Here is a 21917-nt window from a genome sequence, read left to right as displayed (position 1 = left end):
TGAGCTTGCTGCTATTTTGGTAGAGAATGTGCTGAATCTACAGATCAATTTTGTGAGAACTGACATTTTTACAATATTGAGTCATCTAACCATGAACATGGTATATCTTGCCATTTATTTAGTGCTTCTTAATTTCTATCAGCAATGTTTTGTAGTTTTCAGTGCAGGGGTCTTACATGTTTCTTGTCAGATTTATTTCTAGGTATTTGATGAGTTTTGCTATTGTTACAAATGATTGTGTTTTCCATTCCATTTTCTTTTTCTTTTTTTTAGAGATGGGATCTTGCCCCATCATCCATGCTGGAGTGTGGTGGAACAATCATGGCTCATTGCATGATTGAATTCCTTGGCTCAGGTGATCCTCCCATCTCAGCCTCTCAAGTAGCTGGGATTACAGGCACCAGCCACCACGCCTCACTAATTTTTAATTTTTTTTTGTTAAGATAGGAATCTCACTGTGTTGTCCAGGCTGGTCTCGAACTCCTCACCTCAAGCAATCCTCCCTCTCTGGACTCCCAAATTATTGGAATTTCAGGTGTGAGTTATGACACCCGGTCTTTAATTTGATTTTCTACTTGTATGTTACTAATACATTGGAGTTATTGCAGCTGTTCAAGGATGTCGTCAAGAATCAGCCTCTTGTTTTCTGTGGTTTCTCCATCCTTAGCATGTGGTTTTCATCATCAGGGTCACTAAATGGCTACTGCACCCCCATGCCTGGAATACCCTTTCCCAAGAGGAAGAAGCAGCAAGTGACAAGGTGGAAAGGAGAGCACTGAGATCAAGAAAGAAAAACTTTCTCAGAAGTCACTACAGATTTCTGTTCTATTTCAGTCATTAGAAGGCAAACTGGGATTTTTAAATTTTTAATTTAATTTAATTTAATTTTTAGACAGGGTCTCACTCTGTTATACAGGCTGGAGTGCAGTGGTGCAATCACTGGGTTTGAGTGATTGGCTCACTGCAGCCTCAAACTCTGGGGTTCAAGTGATCCTCTTGCCTCAGCCTCCTGAGTAGCTGGGACTACAGGCATGTGCCACCGCACCCAGCTTTTTTTTTTTTTTTTTTTTAATAGAGACAGAGTCTCACTATGTTGCCTAGGCTGGTCCTGAATTCCTGGCCTCCAGCCATCTTCCCGCCTTGGGTTCCCAGAGCACTGGAATTACAGGTGTGAGCCACTGTGCCTGGATGAAAATGGGATTTTAAAATTAGGTACATTGCTGCTCCAAACAAAATCAGCATTCTATTGGTAAATCGTAAGAGGGGAATAGATATTAGGTGGGAAACCAGCAATGTCAGCCACAACGTGGAAAAGGATTTAGCAGTTTCATGGCACCATGTACTCCTACCATTCTCTCAATAATGTTAAGGCACAGTTTTTATTTAATGTTCTATGTTATTATGACTATGCAAATATTATTCCCTACTGATCTGTGTCAAGTACTATGATTACATCTCCTCTTTTGGTCAACTTCTGTATTTTCCTTGGAATTATGGCTTCCTCTTTTTGTTTGCTCAGTTTTGTCTGTCATTGTCTCTAATTCTTTCTTTTCTTTTCTTTTTTTTCAAGATGGAGTTTTGCTCTTGTTGCCCAGGCTGGAGTGTAATGGCATGATCTTGGCTCACCACAACCTCCATCTCCCAGGTTCAAGAGATTCTCCTGCCTCAGCCTCCCAAGTAGCTGGGATTACAGGCATATGCCACCATGTCCGACTAATTTTGTGTTTTTAGTAGAGACGGGGTTTCTCCATGTTGTTCAGGCTGGTCTCGAACTCTCGATCTCAGGTGATCTGCCCATCTCGGCCTCCCAAAGTGCTGGGATTACAGGCATAAGCCACTGTGCCTGGCTGCTGTCTCTAATTCTTTCTAAGCTCTCCAACAGAATTGCAAAAGTCTGCTAAAAATATTTTTTTCATGTAGTCAGGCACATCAAGTTTCTCTTTTTTTTCCCCCTCCCTGGACATATCTCTCCTAGGGCCTCCTATAATTTTACTCAGTCTGAACTGGTTGTTCTCTAAGCATTCTGGAATTTTCTTTGGCCTCTCTCTGTGTTATGTTTTCTGTACCCTGGCTCTCCTGCTGATCTTTATGGCTTAATCTCTCATTTTGGTTGACCATATTTTCCAATAGCTTCCTGACAAAGAAGTCATAAGAAGTACATTTTTTGAGGCAATGCATGAAAATGCCTTTATTCCATCCTAACACTTGATTGATAGTTTGGATATTGGAAATACTAGTTCCTCCTTATTTTGAAAGCATTATTTCATTGTGTTTTGCTTCTTGTGTTGCTTTTGGAAGTCTGAGGACATTCTGATGGTCTTTTTTTCTGATGGTCACATTTATTTATTTATTTATTTACTTATTTATTTATTTTGAGACAGTCTTACTCTGAGTTAGAGTGCAGTGGCACCATCTTGGCTCACTGCAACCTCCGTCTTCCGGGTTCAAGGGATTTTCATGCTTCAGCTTCCTAAGCAGCTGGGACTACAGGTGTGCCACCATGCCCGGCTGATTTTTTGTTTATTTTAGTAAAGATAGGGTTCTACCATGTTGGCCAGGTTGGTCTCAAACTCCTGGCCTCAAGTGATCCACCCACCTCAGCCTCCCAATGTTAGTTTTTAATGTAACTCTGTGGCCTGTGCTTTTTCATTATAGACATTTCGAAGATATGTCTGTTTTTGGTGTTCTAAAATTTCCTATTAGGTTAGTGCAAAAGGAATTGTGGTTTTGCCATTACTTTAGCATCAAAATAATTCATGCTTCAGCATGGGTCTTTTAAAAATACATTGCGCTGGATGCTTTTAATCTGGACGCTCATGTTCTTCAGTTCTGGACATTTTCTTCTATTATTTTCTGATGGAGATTACTGCTCTTCTTGTATAACTCCTGTCAGGTGATTTTTAATGTTCAACGAATTATCTAATTTTATTATGATTTTCTCTTTTCTTTGCATCTGTTTTTTTTTTTTCTATTCTACTTTTTAGGAGATTTCTGCAAGTTTATTTTCCAACTCTTCTTCCCTCTTCTATCAAATCTTTAGTCTGGGTGCGGTGGCTCATGCCTGTAATCTCATCACTTTGGGAGGCCAAGGCAGGCAGATCACCTGAGCCTGAGCTCAGGAGTTCGAGATCAGCCTGGCCAACGTGGCAAAACCCCGTCTCTACTAACAATACAAAAAATTAGCCAGGCATAGTGGCACACACCTGTAAACCCAGCTACTTGGGAGGCTGAGGCAGAAGAATCACTTGAACCCGGGAGGCCGAGGTTGCAGTGAGCCGAGATCATACCATTGCACTCCAGCCTGGTCAACAGGGTGAGACTCTGTCTTTAAAAAAAAAAAAAAAGGACCTCATGGGGACTTGGTAAAGAGTGCTGAAGATTACCTGGGCAAAAACAAAAATTTAGAAGATGCTGTCAGTGACCATGTATATAATGCAATGGATAATGTGTACTTGAATTCAAAACTTTAGAAATGAAATTTGAGGATAGAGGAGGAATTTTTAGAAAACTGGTGTCAGTTAAACATATCAATTTTCTTCTGCTCCGTGCCAGAATTTTACTAAAATCAGAATAAAAGAGTAAAAAAGATGTAGATCCACAACAGAGAGCTCAGAATAGGAGAACCCAGTCAATGAGAGATTGTGTAAGTCAAGATTCCACTGGAAAAGCAGAAACCAACTTGTATATTTCAAGTAGGAAAGGTTTGAATATGGGGAATTTCAGGCTTACCCCACCATTGGAAGGCTGGAGAAATGAAGGGCAGGCAAGCCACTGCCACCAGTCTTAAACGATAGCACTGAAGTGAGTGAATCTCATGGCCTCCCATGGAAACTCTGTGCATCTTTTAAGGGCTGGGCTGGAACTGGAGTAGGACTAGTGAGGCAGTCTTCTCAGGTACAAGTTTTAAGGAGGCATCAAATAATATTTTAGTGCAATATATACATATATACACATATATACACACATATATATACACATACACACACACACACATACATATATATATATATATATATATGTTTTGGAGACAGAGTCTCACTCTGTTGCCCAGGTTGGAGTGCAGTGACATGATCTTCGCTCACTGCAACCTCTGCCTCTCGGATTCAAGTGATTCTCCTGCCTCAGCCTCCCGAGTAGCTGGAATTACACACACCTGCCACCACACCTGGCTAATGTTTGTATTTTTAGTAGAGTCAGGGTTTCACCATGTTGGCCAGGCTGGTCTCAAACTCCTGACCTCAAGTGATCCACCCACCTTGGCCTCCCAAAGTGCTAGGATTACAGATGTGAACCACTGCACCCAGCCATGCAATATATTTTGAAGCATTATTTATTTATTTATAGAGGTGAGGGGTCTTGCTATGTTGCCCAGGCTGGTCTCCAACTCCTGGCCTCAAGCAATCCTCCCACTTCAGCCTACCAGGTAGCTGGGACTATAGGCTCGAGCCACCATGCCCATCAAAAAAATTTTTTTTCATTGACAAGGAATAATTATGTGTTTATGGAGTACCGTGCGATGTTTTGATCTATGCACGCATTGCAGAAAGAACCAATCCAGCTAATTAACATTTCAATGCAATATTTTTTAAAAACAAACAATTGAAAAAAATTCATGATCAACAAACTGTCCGAATTTTTAGTAAAAACAACATCCAATCCTGCACTTGCACAACCCTCTCTCACTCACATCTCGCTCATCTCATCTCTGCTCAAGAGCTCTGTGAAGACTGAGGTACTGTCTTCTTGGCAACCCACAGCCCTGAGATGGGTCATTTGCAACAGCATGCCTGGAAGCCAATGAGACCTCAGGTCTGCAGTTTTATTCATCCAGTCTGCCCACAACTGCTGCCAAAGAACAGCTTTTTCTTTTGTCTTCCAAATCTCTGCAAGTACCTCTCATTGGCAAACTCTAAGAAAGAGATTCTTGAAAATGAAATTCTGTGATGCAGAGAACACTGTAGAAGAGGGAGGGAATGCTGTCAGGTTAATAACAGACAATCCAGCAGAGAGATGTCAAGAGGTTTCAAAAAGCTGGAAGTCAGGTAAAGATATTAGCAGTACTGGGAATTGTGACTCTCAAATACTTGCAGAGAGGAAGCCAACAGCATGCACATTGACAGAGCAGGAGCATCGCCATCTTGGACAAGCACTGCCATTCTAAAGTTTCCCTTGATCAAAAACTGCCTAATTCTAAAGGGCATCAACCTAATGGCTAAGGTCAGCATGAACATAAACCACAAATGATGTCTCTGACCAGAAACATTCCAAACCCCTCCTCGACCAGAGATATGCCAGCCCCAAGATAACCTCCCCTCTGACCACAGAGATGTTAGCCCCAAGATAACCTCCCCTCTGACCAGAGAAATTCCAGCCCTGCCATGAACTTCTCCCCCATAAGCCTGTAATAATCTCTCTCACCCTAAAACTGAAAAATACTCTTAGTCTGTAAGAGAGAGCACTTCTGACAGAAATCAGCCAGAAGCCCCTCTTAGGTTTATTCTCCAAAATAAACCTGTCTTTGTTGAGCCACTTTTCATGTTTCTTTCCTTTTTCTTTAACTCTTACACACATCTTCACAGAGTCTCTAACATGTCAGTGTTATGGACTGGATTGTGTTCCTCCAAAATTTATTCATTTATTTTTATTTATTTATTTATGTATTTTGAGATGGAATCTCACTCTGCTGCCCATGCTGGAGTATAGTGACACGATCTTGGCTCACTGCAAGCTCCACCTCCCAGGTTCAGGCAATTCTCATGCCTCAGCCTCCTGAGTACCTAGGATTACAGTGCGCCACCACTCCCAGCTAATTTTTTTGTATTTTTAATAGAGACAGAATTTTGCCATGTTGCCCAGGCTGGTCTGGAACTCCTGGCCTCAAGTGATCCACCTGCCTTGGCCTCCCAAATTGCCGGGGTTGCAGACATGAGCCACCACGCCTGGCCTCCTTCAAAACGTATATGTTGAAGTCTTAACCCCTAGTAACTCAGAATATGATTGTACTTGGAGATAGTTTTTAAAGAGGAAATTCATGTTAAATGAGGTCATTTGGGTGAGCCATAATCCAATATGAATGGTGTCCTTATAAGAAGAGAGATTGGGACACAGACACAGAGGGAAGACCATGTGAAGACCTGGGGATGAGAAGGTGGCCATCTACAAGCTAGGGAGAGAGGTCTCAGATGAAATCAACCCCGCCAACACCTTAATCTCAGACTTTCAGCCTCCTAAATTGTGAAAAAATAAATGTCTGTTGTTTAAGCCACCCGATCTGTGATTTTTGGTTATGGGAGGCTGCATTAGTCAGGGTTTTTGAAAGGGACAGAACTAATAGGATGGATGTGTATATGAAAGGGATTTTATTAAGAATTCACTCACACGATCACAAGGTGAAGTCCCACAATAGGACATCTGCAAGCTGAGGAGCCAGGAAGCCAGTCCAAGTCCCCAAACCTCAAAAATTGGGAAGCTGATAGTGCAGCCTTCGGTCTGTGGCCAAAGGCTCAAGAGCCCCTGGCAAACCACTGGTGTAAGTCCGAGTCCAAAAGCTGAAAAACTTGGAGTCCGATGTTCAAGGGCAGGAAGCATCGAGCACGGGAGAAAGATGAAGGCCGGAAGACTCAGCAAGTCAAGTCCTTCCACGTTCTGTGGCCTGCTTTTATTCTAACCACACTGGCAGCTGACTAGATGGTGCCCACCCAGATTGAGGGTGGGTCTGCCTCTCCCAGTCCACTGAATCAAATATTAATCTCTTTGGCAACCCTCACAGACACACCCAGGAACAATACTTTGCATCCTTCAATCCAATCAAGTTGACACTCAGTATTAACCATCACACAGCCCTAACTAACATAGTCGGGAATTGGAAGCATCAGATGCAGCAAAACCTGGGTAAGCTTAAGCATGGGGCTTAACATAGGGACCCTAGTTGAAAGTCTATATGTTTAGACCCTTAGGGAACCTCACTTATCGCACACATCCAGGCAATTACACTTCTAGCCCCCACCCTCCAGCATGAAGTGCAGTCAACAAAGACATTAAACTAGAGAGGCTCCAAGTTCGGAGAAGCAAGGCTCCAAGTTCAGCAAGGAAGTCCTTTACCTAGTAAAGGGCTGGAAAGAAAAATAATCCTGAAAACTGGGGAACCAATAGAAGATTGCAACCTAAAGATTAAGACATCAGCCCCTACCTAATCTATTTCTGCCTTTTGGTCCCAGACTGGTGTAGGCAACAGCAGGAAATTGGGCATTCTTTTCAGGAGAAATAGACAAGGCTCTGAAAAGGTCTGCATGCGGTGACATTTGAGGATCTGACACAAATGGCTGGCTTCCTTCTGAACATCTTACATTTGGTCCTCTGAGTCGAAAAGCCCCACCTCACAAGCACAACCTTTTAGTATTTCACTGTTAAAGATAATAGCCCACAGCCGGGCACAGCCTCCCGAGTAGCCGGGATTACAGGTACCTGCCACTGCACTGGGCTAATTTTTGTATTTTTAGTAAAGATGGGGTTTCACCATGTTGGCCAGGCTGGTCTTGAACTCCTGACCTCGTGATCTGCCTGTGTTGGCCTCCCAAAGTGCTGGGATTACAGGCATGAGCCACTGCGCCTGCCTATTTATTTTTTATTTCTTGCTCTGTCTGCAGGCTGGAGTGCAGTGCGATCATAGCTCACTGAAGCCTCGAATTCTTGGGCTCAAGAAGTCTTCCTGCCTCAGCCTCCCACGTAGTTGGGACTATAGTTATATATTTTTTTAATTAGCTGCCACACCTGACTAATTTTTTCAAATCTCTTTTTTCTTCTTTTGTTTTGTTTTGTTTTGTTTTGTTTTTTTGTTTTTGCCTGCCAGGCATGGTGGCTCATGCCTGTAATCCCAGCACTTTGGGAAGCTGAGGTGGGAGGATCACTTGAGCTCAGGAGTTTGAGACCAGCCTGGCACCATGGCAAAATCCTGTCTCTACAAAAGAATACAAAAAATTAGCAGGGTGTGGTGACAGGCACCTATAGTTCCAGCTACTCAGGAAGCTAAGTTGGGAGGATTGCTTGAGCCTGGGAGGTAGAGGCTGCAGTGAGCCGTGATTGTGCCACTGCACTCCAGCCCGGGTGAAAGAGCAAGACCCTGTCTCAAAAAAAAAAAAAAAAAATTAGAAATGGGGGTTTTACCATGTTGCCCAGGGTGGTCTCAAACTCCTGGAACGAGGTCTTACATTTTCTGATCCTTTGCCTGTCTCTTCCACCTCATCTTTGGCCATTTCCTGCTTTGCTCAGTTCATGGCAGCCACTCTGATCTGCTTGTTCTTCTTGGAACAGGCCAGACTTATTTCCAACTTGGGCCTTTTGCAGTTCCTCTTGCCTCTGTCTGGATGGTCCCCAGATTTCCATAGCTGCTTGTTGCCACACCTCATTCAGTTCCCTGCTCAAATATCTTTCCTCAGAGAGGCTATCTTCAACATTCTACATAACATACTCTCTGCTCACCACTTCCTGTCTCTTTTCTTGGTTTAGTTTTTCTTCCAAGCAGTTAACAGTAGCTGAAATTATATTACACACAGTATTTGTGTGTTTGCTTATTTTCTGTTGTCTTCCCCTAGCATGGAAAATACTTTGTATTTTCACTGTGACACCCCCAAAATCTTTTTTTTTTTTTTGAGATAGGATCTTGCTCTGTCGCCTATGCTGGAGTGCAGCCGCGCAATCACAGCTCACTGCAACCTGTAACTCCCGGCCTCAAGTGGATCCTCCCGCCTCCGCCTCCCAAAGTACTGGGATTACAAGCCTGAGCCATTGCGTCCAGCCTGTCCCCAGCTTTGTCTCCCACTATGGAAGCTGGAGGAAGATGATGGTTCCTTCCCTACTTTCCAGCTGCTAGTGACCAGACCTAGGACCTAGCCCAACCAAATGGATGCTTCCATTTTGAGCTCAGAATGCTGAAGGTATTATATTGGTCCATTTTGCATTGTTTTAAAGGAATACCCAAAACTGGGTAATTTACAAAGAAAAGAGTTTCTTTTGGCTCATGGTTCTGCAGGCTGTACAAGAAGCACCGTGCCAGTCTGATGCTTCCACTTATGGCAGAAGGTGAAAGGGACTCAGCTGCATCACATGGTGAGAAAGGGAGCAAGAAGGAAGGGAGGAGGTGCCAGGCTCTTTTTAACATTTGGATCTCCTGTGAACCAACAGAGTGAGAACTCACTCATTACTTCGAGGACTGCACCAAGCCATTCATGAGGGATCTGCTCCCATGACTCAAACACCTCCCACTAGGACCTGCCTTCAACATCAGGGACCCTCCCCTCCCCTCCCCTCTCCTCTCCCTCCTCTCCTTTTTTCCTTTCCTGGATCTCTTTTCTTTTCTTTTTTGTCTTCCCTTCCCTTCTCTTCCCTTCTCTTTTCCCTCCCTTCCCCTCCCCTTCTCTTCCATTCCCTTCCTTTCCCTTCCTGTCTTCCCTTCCCTTCTCGACCCTTCTATTCTATTCTCTTCTTTTTTGAGACAGGGTCTTGCTCTTGTCACCCAGGTTGGAGTGCAGCAGCATGATCACAGTTCACTGCAGCCTTGACTACCTGAGCTCAGGTGATTCTCCCACCTCAGCCTCCCAAATAGCTGTGCCTACAGGTATGCACCACCATGTCTGGCTATTTTATTTTATTTTTTTGTACAGATGGGTTCCCTCTATGTTGCCCAGGCTGGTCTTAAATTCCTGGGCTCAAGCACTCTTCCCACCTTTGGCCTGCAAAGTGTTGGGATTACAGGTGTCTGCCACTGCACCCGGCCAGGGATCACATTTCAACATAAAATTTGGAGGGGAAAATATCTAAACTATATCAGATAGGAAAGCAAAAGTTCAGAGACATTTGGAAGTTATTCAAGGTTACATAGTGGCTACAGCAGAACTAAGAGGCAAGTGGTGCGGCTACCACTGCCTGAAGGTGGTGCCAGCTTCACCGATGGCACCAACAGTGACATCTTAAGCAGCATTTTCTGGAGCAGAGTCCTGGCTACGTACTGTCTTCCTTGGTTTCCTAAGTCTGATTCTGAAGCTTTTCTAGCAGTTATGTGAGCTGTTGATATCCTTCTAAAGATCTCCTTTTCTGCTTAAGTTAGCAAAAGTCATTTATGTTGTTTGCAACTAAGAACTTATGATGGGTATACAGGTCAAAGGAGAAAAATGCAAAGGCTCATCTCTGTTGATGCCCAGAAGGCATTTGATAAAATTCAAGACCAATTCCTGATAATAACCCTTCCTTAAATAGGAATACATGGATACCACTTTAACGCAATAAATAATATATATCTCAAATCAAAAGCAAGCATGCTTAATGGTAAAGCACTGGATGAAATGCTTTTAAAGGCAGAAACAATGCAGGCTTTCCTACTCTCCTTACTATTACAGACAAAATTCTGGAAGGGCAATTAGACAAGAAAAAAAAAGATAAGGTACAACTATTATAAACAAAGTGGCAAGGTTTTTATCCAGTGTGTTGATATAAATTCCTGAAAAACCCAACAGGATCAACTGAAAATTATGAGAAAGAACTAAAGTACATCAAGGTGGATGGTTACAAAAATATTTTTTTTTCCTGTAGACAAACAACAGAAAATATAATGACATAAAATATCCCATTCATAATAACAACCAATAGGAATAAACTTACTAGTATTATGCAAGACCTATGGGAGGGAACTATAGTACTGGGAGGGGCATTAAAAGCGCTTCTATAATTTTTTGAAGACAGACTTTATTCTCAGATAAGAAGATAAATATCGTGGTGATGCCAGTTTTCCTTAACTTAATCTATATAAATTAACCCCCCTAAAGGATTAAATTCATTTGAGAGGATAAGCAAACAGACAGTAATAAAATACTAGGAGATAATGCTCTATCAAACATTTCAGCATATTCTAAACCTATGCTATCCTGGAATACAGAGGCTTATCAATGGGATAGAACAGAATTTTTAAAAATCTTAAATATACGGGGCATTTAATAGGTGATAAAAGCAGCATTTTAAAGTAGTGGGAAAATTACATTTAAAAATGCTGCTGAGACAATTGGCTAGCCATGTAGCATGCAGAAAAGGCAAGATCCCTATCTCATTTCTCATGCAAAAATAAATTCCAGATGGAGAGCATAATAATAAGAAAAAAAACCAGAACTGCACTAAATTAAAATACAGATGAATATTCTTATGATCTTGGAGTGGGGGAAGGCTAAGTATGTCAAAAAGATTGTAAACCTTTATGAAAAAGACTAATCTGTTTTCCTATATAAAATAATTTAGGCTGGGCTTAGTGGCTTACACCTGTAATCCTAGCACTTTGGGAGGCTGAGGCATGTGGATGGCTTGGGTGGGTGGATGGCTTGAACCTAGAAGTTTGCGAACAGCCTAGGTAACGTGATGAAACCCTGTCTCTGCTAAAAATACAAAAAGTTAGCTGGGCATGGTGGCATGCACCTGTAATCCCAGCTACTGAGGAGGCTGAGGTGGGAGGATCGTTTGAGTCTGGGAAGTCAAGGCTGCAGTGAGCCATGATCACACCACTGCACTCCAGTCTGGATGACTGAGTGAGACCCTGTCTCAAAAATAATAATAAAATAAAAATAATAATTTAAGTTCTCTATACAATATGAAAACACTGTAAACATGGTTGAAAGGGAAGTAGGGAATGGTATAGACTGAAAAATAATATAATTTATATAGAAAATAATTTTATGGACCAGGCGTAGTGGCTCATGCCTGTAATCCCAGGACTTTGGGAGGCCAAGGCAGGCGGATCATTTGAGGTCAGGAGGTCGAGACCAGCCTGGCCAACATGGTGAAACCCTGTCTCTATTAAAAATACACAAATTTGGCTGGGCGCAGGGGCTCACAACTGTAATTCAGCACTTTGGGAGGCCGAGGTGGGCAGATCATGAGGTTAAGAGATTGAGACTATCCTGGCCAACATGGTGAAACCCCATCTCTACTAAAAATACAAAAATTAGCTGGGTGTGGTGGTGAGTGCCTGTAGTCCCAGCTACTCAGGAGGCTGAGGCAGGAGAGTCGCTTGAACCCGGGAGGCAGAGGTTGCAGTGAGCTGAGATCGTGCCACTGCACTCCAGCCTGGCGACAGAGCAAGACTCTGTCTCAAAATAATAATAATAATAATAATAATAATACAAAATTAGCCAGGCGTGGTGGTACATGCCTGTAATCCCAGCTACTTGGGAGACTGAGGCACGAGAACGGCCTGAACCCAAGAGGCAGAGGTTGCAGTGAGCTGAGATTGTGTCACTGCACTCTAGCTTGGGTGATGGAGTGAGACTCCATCTCAAAAACAAAACAAACAAAAAACTTCTATGAGATAATATCTATAAAGGAATACACCAAAAAGAATAATGGGCAAATGGTGTGTGCAGGTGAATCACACCAGTAAAAATAAAATCGCTAATTAAAAGGTATTCCTAGTTGTTTTCTTGATTGCAAACAGCAGAAACTGACACTGGTTTATTTCCCCAATAAAGGAATTTACAGGAAACCTATCAGGTTAGCTCACAGAAAGAACAGAGCCGGAGAAACAGGCTTGGGCAGAAACCCAGGGAGGCAGACACCAGTAAGAACTTGCCAGTAGAGTAGCAGCTGGACACTTGCTGCTACCGCCCCCACGCTGTATACCACCATACTGTCACACTGCTAAATATATAGCTGCTAGATTCATTGATTCACTGCATTATCTCCAATGAACCAAGTATCAATACTTCTAGAGCCAAAGTCTAGATAGGAACATATAGTTGGTCTTGCTCTGTAACCCAAGCTGGAGGGCAGTGGCACGATCATAGCTCATTGCAGCCTCCACCTCCTAGGCTCAAGTAATCCTTCCGCCTCAGCCTCCTGAGTAGCTGGGACTACAGAAGTGCACCACCACACCAGGCTTATTTATTTATTTTTTTAGAGACGGGATCTCGTGATGTTGCCCAGCCTGGTCTCAAACTCTTCCCGTCTCTGTCTGCCTGTGCTGAGATTACAGGCATGAGCCACTGCACCCAGTGGTGGTCTTTTTTAGGTCATCTTCCTGGGCTGTAGCTTCCAGGGGTATGAAGGGGAATACCTGCTCTCTGCCACCCTACCCAGTTTTCATAATGGGATCTTGAGTTGTCCTGCCTAATTTGGTATCCCCTGCAGACAGGAAGTTGGTTTAGATGTTGGATAGCAGAGAGACTGGCACATGATGTTCAACCTTACTCATACAAACAAAAAGTGCATTAATATGCCATGTTTTATTCATCAAACTTGTCAATGTGAAAAAGACTGGAAAACTCAACAGTATGTTGGGGTTGGGAAATGTGCGTTTCCCATTCATTGCTGGCAGGATAAAACCTTTCTGGGGGTCAGCTTGACAATGGGGGTCAGCTTGACAATAGGTGTCACATATGGAATACGCATACCCTTTGGTCCAAGGTTTCAGCCTAAGGAGATAGCTACAGGATGGACAAGGTATAGGTCATGATAATATTCACTGCACTGTTGTTTCTAATTTATGTTTCCCGAGCTTAGGGGTAAGGGGTGGTACAGAGAGGGACAATGAAAGATTCACTACAGAATGTTCAAGGTGAGTCTTTAAGAATGATCATCTGAACATTCCAATGAGGAATTTTTTCAAGCCTGTGTCAAACTTTGAGGCTCAGTGGAGACCTATAAGACCTATAAGCTTAGTGAGAGGGGCCCAGACTGGGAAGGCAGTTGCTTAGGTATCCCACCAAGAAGTTCAGATATTGTTTAGAGGCCAGGCGCGGTGCCTCATGCCTGTAATCCCAGCACTTCGGGAGGCTGAGGCAGGTGGATCACTTGAGGTCTGGAGTTCGAGACCAGCCTGGCCAACATGGTGAAACCCCATCTCTACTAAAAATACAAAAATTAGGGCAACACGCTCTGGTCCCCTTCCACGCTGTGGAAGCTTTGTTCTTTCGCTCTTCACAATAAATCTTGCTGCTTCTCACAAAACAAAATGAAAAACAAAAAACAAAAATTAGCCAGGTGTGCTGGCAAGTGCCTGTAATCCCAGCTACTCAGGAGGCTGAGGCAGGAGAATTGCTTGAACCCAGGAGATGGGGGTTGCAGTGAGCCGAGATCCCACCACTGCACGCCAGCCTGGGTGTTAGAGTGAGACTCCATCACACACACACACACACACACACACATGACATTGTTTAGGTATAAAGTTGCCAAATAATCAACCTGTTATATGATGGCTACCTTACTGGGTACCCAGTAATGAGTAAGATGGGTCTCTGCTGGGTTGAAGCCCACATATTAGTGAAGGTGATGATTGTAAACTGAATTGCAATATGGTCAAGTCAGTGTCATGAATGAGAGGTGCCAAGACAGCCTGTGGAAGGGACATCTCCTGGAGGGGGTGATATCTAAGGTGAGACTTTAAGGATGAAGGGAAGTTAGCTAAGTAGAAAGGTTCTAAGTTAGCTAAGGAAAGGTTCAAGGGAGAGGGAACAGCTCCAGCAAAGGCCCTGGAGTCTGGATCAAACTGCCCAGAAGTTGAGGGCCATTGCATTCACATTTTAGTGTGAAGAATCAGATGGCTTTCTTCCTGGTGTCCGGATAAGAATTTTGACTAAGAGGAGAGTGGAGGCGATTAGGGACAGTGCAGAGCACCCTGGAGATGTCATCATAGAGCCCTACTTACAATGGGGAGGGAGATCAAAGGTAAAAACCATTTACTTTGAAACGTGGTGTAAGGTGGCCTTCTTGTTTTAAAAAGGAGGAAGGGCTCTCCCTTCCCTGATTTCTCTCATCTGCCTCAGGACTCAGACTAGCCCTTTTAGCAGAGGGAAGCCTATAGAGAGGAGGTCATATACTAGTTGATTTTGGACTAAAGGCATCCCAAAGATGTACTATTTTTTGCTCCCTGCACTATTTTTTTTTTAATGGAACCAACATTTAAAAATAGGATTTCTGCCTTCTCTTAAAACATCAGATGATCTGGTAACGCTGAGCTCCTGTTCTCACACGGGAACAACTGGCTGGAGCTGAGTGGCAGCCATCTCTTTAGAAAGATGTTAATTTGAAGTTTGCTATAGTCTCCATCATTCCTTATATTTCCCCCAACACTGAGACCCAAGTCACTTGAAAGTCAATATGATAATTCAAACACCAGGATTCTTCACTCATTTGTGGGTTTGTGACCTGTGATATTGTGGATTCGTGACCTTTGGTTTAGAGGTCAAGTATAGGGGTTGTGAATAAAACTTGTGTTTGAATCAGATAAGAACTGTACCAATCTCAAAGATGGTGAATTAAAGATTGAAGAAAATATTGCATGCTTGGCATAATGTGTGGAACACAACAGGTATTGTAAACACCCAGTAGGAATGTAAGCTGCAAGAGGGCAGGTAGAAACCGTGCTAATTTAATCCGCTGGGGATATGACATTTGATTCTAATTTAATAGATTTAATTCTTTGCAATATCCCCAGTAACTGTTGAATGAATGACTGAATGAATGAATGGATGGATGGATGATGGGAGAGCCCGGCGGAGTTTTAAAGGCTGGAATGAAAAGGAAGGTAGTTATGATAACAGCGTTTCGCTGGGACTCCAAGGTGCAGCCAGGAAGAAAAGCCCGCTGGGACGTGCCAGGGTCTGTGACTGCGCTCCGCTGGCACCGAGACGGTAGGTATCTGCAACGTCCCTTGGGAGCCAGACAGGGCTGACTTGCCCAGGACCTGTCAGGGCCATGTCCACCAGCTCTTGCACGGTCTGGTAACTGACAGCATCCTGATTCCTGCCCGTTCCCGCCTCTGCCATCTGATCAGCAAAGACAGAGACCCACCCCAGGGATCCACTATCCAAGGGGAGCCCAGCCTTTTCCTCCAAGCCGGGACCGCGCCCACACTAGACATGGCCTCCCTCGGGCTTCACGCAGCAGGACCGCGCCCGCAGCCTCCAGGCATGGCGTCCGGCTGGAGAGGCAGCTATCGTCCCACAGTGAACATGGCGGCCGAGGCGGCTTCAGCGCGGGGCGGGCGGTGCCGGGAGGCGCGTCACGTGAGCGGCCCAGCTAGGCGGACCGAGCGCGCGCCCGGTGGCCCAGCCGGCTCCCGCTCGCTCGCTGGCGCGGCTGCGCTTTGAGGTGTGTGGGGCGTCGAGCACCCGGGCCCGGTGAGGCGCGGCGCTGCGGGATGCGGCGGCGGCCGTGGCGGGGCCGCGGGCCAGGCGGGCGGGCGCGGTGATGAGTGTCTGCGGCCGCCGCCATGTCCAAGGTAACGGCGCCCGGGTCCGGGCCGGAGGCGGCGGCGAGCGGGAAGAAGAAGCGCTCCTTCAGCAAGCGGCTGGTTCCGAGCGGCCGCGCTGGCGGCGGCGGCAAGGGGGGCTCCGGGGCGTCCGGGCCGGCCGTGCCCGCCTTGCTCTATTCTGCACGCTCGGTGGGCAGCTTCATGAGCCGCGTTCTCAAGACGCTGTCCACGCTCTCGCACTTTAGCTCTGAGGGCGCCGCCCCGGACCGCGGCGGCCTCCGCAGCTGCTTCCCGCCCGGGCGGCCGCCGCGCCCACGCCGCCCCCGTGCCCGCCGCCGCCCGCCTCTCCCGCGTCGCCCGCCTCTCCCGCGCCGCCGAGCAGGTGCCCGGCGTGGTACTGGGCCAGTACCGGGCGGGGCGGCCTGAGCCCTCGCCTGACCCCGAGCCGCCTACGGGCCGCCGCGCGCAGGGTCAGGGCGAGGTCACTGAGCAGCTGGCGCACCTGGTGCGGGCCCTCTGGACCCTGGAGTACATCCCGCAGCACAGCCGCGACTTCAAGGTGAGCCCGCGCCGCCACGCCCCGACTGCACCCGGAGCCCCTGGGGCACCTGCCCACCCAGGTCTTCCTTCCCTCGGTTCCTCTTGGCCTGGCAGGCTTCTGCATTGGTTGCTCTGAGTGGTCTGGGCAATCGACCAGTGATTGTAAGGAGATTCATTCATTCATTTATTCACTCACTCACTCACTCAACATGTATTTATTGAGAGCTTACTACATATGTGCCCATACTCTGTGATAATAGGCAATGGGAGTGACGTTGCAATGAACAAGACTGTCCGCCTTCATGGAACTTGCATTTTTGTGGGGTGGGAGTGTTGAGCATGGGTTCAAATCCTGATTCTGCCACTTACTAGCAATGTGACCTCGGGTAAGTTAAGCAGCCTCTCTGTGCTTACAGTTTCTTCATCTGGGACCTACTTTATAAGGTAGTTGTGAGCTGCAAACAGTTGATATATTAGGTCGAACACTGTGGAATTACCCATATTTCACCGTTTTTTATTTACAGATTGGCACTTTTATAGGGTTCAACCTGATAAGTAAAATACTTCACTATCATGTGTATTTGCTGCTATTATTTTTGTTATTAAAGACTTGAAGTAGTTAACATAATATCAGATAGTGGTTTGAAGAAAGAAAACCTGCTGATGTGATTGATGTGCTGACAGGCTACTTTTTATTTTTATTTTATTTTTAGAGACAGGGTCTTGCTCTGTTGCCCAGGCTGGTCTTGAACTCTTGTCCTCAAGCCACCCTCCCCTCTTTGGCCTCCCAAAGTGCTGGGATTACAGGGGTGAGCTATACATCCCTGGGGGTATGTATGGCCCTTGGCCAAGCCCTCCTTTGCTGTCTGCTGGTGGGGCTGCAAGTGTAGTGAGACGGTGAGATTTGAGAGCCGAGTGGTGGACTGGTACTGGATGGTATGGGACCATTTAGAATGCACTAAGAAATTGGGCTGTTACTCTAAGCAGAAGGGGAACATGATGTGAGATTGTGTAAGGGATACTTTTAGGTGGGACATGAATATGGTATTAAACAGCATGGAATCGGGTGGGGCGCAGTGGCTCATGCCTGTAATCCTAGCACTTTGGGAGGCCAAGGCAGGTGGATCACCTGAGGTCGGGAGTTCGAGACCAGCCTGACCAACATGGAAAAACCCCATCTCTACTAAAAATACAAAATTAGACGGGCGTGGTGGTTGATGCCTGTTATCCTGGCTACTCAGGAGGCTGAGGCAGGAGAATTGCTTGAACCTGGGAGGTGGAGGTTGCGGTGAGCCTAGATCGCGCCATTGCACTCCAGCCTGGGCAACAGGAAACTCTATCTCTAAAAACAAAACAAAACAAAAACAGCGTGAAGTCACACAGGGAGAAGGAGATTAATTCCTTTTTTTTTTTCCTATCCTGATCTTGCCCAGGACGAAGTCTCAGCTTGATGTTAGTCTGTTTTTAACACCTCTTGTTCACCCCCCCACCCATTTTTTTTTTAAACAGAGAGAACAAGCTTCAAGTCTAGAAGCGTTGGCAGGCAACAGTAGCTAGAATTTAATAAGGTTATGTTTTTATTGGGTTTCCATTTGTCTTCAATTCATGGCAAAAGGTACTGGTTTCCCATTGGTGCTATAAAGCTTCTTTATAACAACATTTAAGTAAAAGGAGATGATTTTGTTAAAATATAAAAAGGTGATCTAGCTGAGGATCTGCACTTGTTAAGGTCCAGCTTTCTTGCTGACGAACTACATGGCCAGTGTGCATCTCTCCCCGTTTAATACTTTTTACTTATATTTTATGCTGCTCAATGTTGTTTTTCTTGGAAAAAAATCGTTTGATCTTGGCAATTTGAATGGAAGTACTTGCCTGAGATAGGGACTGGAAAAAAATGAGATCTATGTCAGAGATCTCAAAATTATTATTATTATTTTTGAGATGGAGTCTCACTCTGTCGCCCAGGCTGGAGGGCAGTGGCCTGATCTCGGCCCACTGCAACCTCTGCCTTCTGTGTTCAATCAAGCAATTCTCCTGTCTCAGCCTCCCAAGTAGCTGGGACTACAGGCGCCCGCTACATGCCCAGTTAATTTTTGATCCACCTGCCTCGGCCTCCCTAAGTGCTGAGATTACAGGCGTGAGCCACCGTGCCCAGCTGAGATCTCAAAATTAGAAAGGGAGAATGATCAGGAGAACTGACTACTGTAGGTCCACCCTCCCCTCCCGCCCCGCCCCGCCCCGCCCCGCCCCGCCCCTCCCCGCCCCTCCCCTCCCCGCCCCGCCCCGCCCCTCCCCGCCCCTCTTTGCGTACAATTGCCTGTAAGTAGCCACAGCATTTGTAAACTTTTCGAGGTCAGAGCCTAGTATTTAATTTTGGTTTTCTCCTCTTTTCCAAAATGTGAAAATCAGTTTCTACAGCATCTTTGTATGTGAACATTTCCATTGCTTTTTATGAGTTTGTGTTCATTTTTTAATCCATTAAGCTGTGAACAGAAATGGGTCAATAATTCTAGAAGTACAGAGACTGATTTATAGGCATGCTTTGGCAGACATGAACAGATTCTTAGAGGCCTGGCTTTTTAAAAAATGTAATCTCCTGAACCTTTAGTAGGTTTCACTCTACATTCATTCATTTACCTCCCATTTATTGAAAGCTTACTTAATCAGTTAGGAATGCCTTCAGCCCAAGAAAGGAAAATCCCTAATGATAGTGCCTTAAGCAATAAAAACGTTGCAATTGGCAATTGGCAATTGGCACACACAGTGATTCCGGAGGTGGATGGTTCTATGGTTCAGTGGCTTGTTGGGCCCAACAAGGATCCAGACCATTTCTGTATTTCCACCTGTTGTCTTTTTAGCTATCATTGGCTTTTTGTTCTTAAGTTTGTCACCTCATGGTTGTCCAATGATGGCAGCCACAGCACCCGGCATTCTACCCAGGACGGCAGGAAGTCATTAGGGAAATAAAAATTCTTCCAGAAGCCCCTCAGCAGGCTTCTGCTGATATTTCATTGGCTATAACCATGTCAGTTGGCTGTCACGGAGGCTGGAGGGTGGGTGTTTGGGTTTTCCTGTCTTCATAGAGGAGATGAGTAAAGGAGGGGTTTACCTCCCAGGAAGCTATGAAGAGCTGAGTCTAGTAGGATCTAGGAAGTTCCCTGAGACAGCGCTTTTCACGCGTCAGTATGCACATAATTCACCTGGCGATCTTGCTACAAAGCAAATTGAGATTCGGTAGAGCTGGAGTGGTACCCAAGATTCTGCATTTCTAACAAGCTCCCTGGTGATGCCAGTGCTTTTGGCTCAAGGACCATCCTGTGTATAGCAGGCACCAAGGAACAAGGAAAGCATTACCAAAAAAGGTGGCTCCTGAGTAGTGTTCTGAAAGATGAATAGAAATTTGCGGGGCGAGGAAGTGGTGGAGTGGCATGAAAGGGCATGTGGTTTTGGGGAATAGACATTTAGTGGCTGTCTGCACCATAGAGAGCAGTGGGGGTGCAGGAAGCCTGGGAGAAGAGTGTTGGAAAGACACTGTGAAGGGCTTCGTGAGCTATGCTGGTTTGGATTTCATCCTCTGCAAGTTGAAAATCCAGAGGTGATTTTTAAGCAAGGAAGTGATATAATTAGATTCTTTTCCCCTTTTTATTCCCCCGGTTAGGTAACTCTAGCAAATTGATTACTTTTTTAAAAAAGGTTTTATTTTAGCTAAATTTGATGGGTATTATTTTGAGTATAAAGAAAGTTGAATGCTAAGGCAGGATGCAGTGGCTCATGTCTGTAATCCCAGCACTTTGGGAGGCCAAGGTGGGTGGATCACTTGAGACCAAGAGTTCCAGACCAGCCTGGACAACATGGTGAAACCCCATCTCTACTAAAAAAATACAAAAAGTAGCCGAGCGTGGTGGCACACACCTGTAATCCCAGCTACTCGGGAGGCTGAGGCACGAGAATCCCTTGAACCCAGGAGGTGGAGGTTGCAGTGAGCAGAGATCACGTCACTGCGCTCCAGCCTGGGTGACAGAGTGAGACTCTGCCTCAAAAAAGGAAAAAAAAAAAAAAAAAAGTTAAACACCAGAAGATGGATCTGAGTCATACCTCACTGTGCTTTGCCTGCTTGGGGTGGACATCCTTATTTCATTCAGATATTCTTCACTTTCAGATCGCTCACATTCAGCCTTAGAATCCTGCTCCATTCTAGAAGGGCTCCAGGCAGCCACCACCACCTAGTTGAAGCTGGCAGAGGAGATAAAACCAATTTGCCATCTTGAGATAGTTTACCTTGGGGTTAGAAAAGCACTTACTACATCTTTGTGCTTTTATTATCTTAAAAACTTTAAGTTACTAATGCTTTTCTTTGTAAGTTTTTCAGTTAGAATTCTTTCTTCCTTTCTAACCACATTGATTTGAGTTTTAGGAGCTTGCCAAGTAGATGGTTTTTGGTTTTGGATGGGCTAGATGGTTGTTAAAGTTGGGTTTTCATTTCCCAGGATGAAATGAGTTGACTAGCTCCACCTTGATATGCTTTAAAAAATGTCTCTAGCCATTGCCTTTATTCTTTCTCTTTTTACACAGATTTTTTTTTTTTTTTTTTTTTTTGTTTCCTACTCTTAGAGCACTGGTTTTCAACACGGACACTTTTGCCTGTCCTCACCCCACCCTGGTCCCACCCCCTGGGACATTTGTCAATGTCTGGAACCCTACTTGGTTGTCACAGCTGGGATCAGGGTGCTACTGGCATGTGGTGGTAGATTCCAGGGATGCTGCTAAATGTCACACAATGTGCAGGACAGCCCCCCTTAATAAAGGATTTTCACCCCAAAGTGTCAATAGTGCTGAGGCTGAGAAACTGTTTGGAGGAAAGTTTGGAGACTCAGAGCAAGTTTCCTTTTACTTCCCCAGCCTTTAAAATGGTTACGTTGTTATGTCTCGCTCTCTCTCTCTCTCTGTCTCCCCCCCAATCTCTCCCTCTCTCTTTCTCCTTCTCTGTCTCTGAGTGTGTATATGTGTTTGCAGCAGTACTAGGGTAAAACTTGGGCTTCACTGGCAGGACCCTTGCATCACTTTCTTAGTAAAATAGTGAGAGTAAATAAATCACTTTGAATACATAATATGCCGTTTTAAAGGGAATCAGCTTATTCCTTTCGTAGGAGCA

General features: G+C 45.1%; 1 protein-coding gene across 1 annotated transcript in view; it reads left to right on the top strand.

The window, feature by feature from the left end:
- Window positions 1–16243: 16243 nt before the first annotated feature.
- Window positions 16244–21917, top strand: part of LOC129050879 (ubiquitin carboxyl-terminal hydrolase 31-like) — a 52095-nt gene continuing 46421 nt past the window's right edge. Inside the window, exons 1-2 of the mRNA XM_063717319.1 lie at window positions 16244–16418; window positions 16471–16784. Of these exons, the coding sequence (XP_063573389.1) occupies window positions 16244–16418; window positions 16471–16784 (489 nt within the window). The remainder of the gene's footprint in view (window positions 16419–16470; window positions 16785–21917) is intronic.

This window comes from Pongo abelii, chromosome 18 (assembly GCF_028885655.2).
Source record: "Pongo abelii isolate AG06213 chromosome 18, NHGRI_mPonAbe1-v2.0_pri, whole genome shotgun sequence".
In the NCBI taxonomy this organism is placed as follows: domain Eukaryota; kingdom Metazoa; phylum Chordata; class Mammalia; order Primates; family Hominidae; genus Pongo; species Pongo abelii.
The sequence above is the reverse complement of the archived record's forward strand: the minus strand, read 5'-3'. Positions and strand labels throughout refer to the sequence as shown.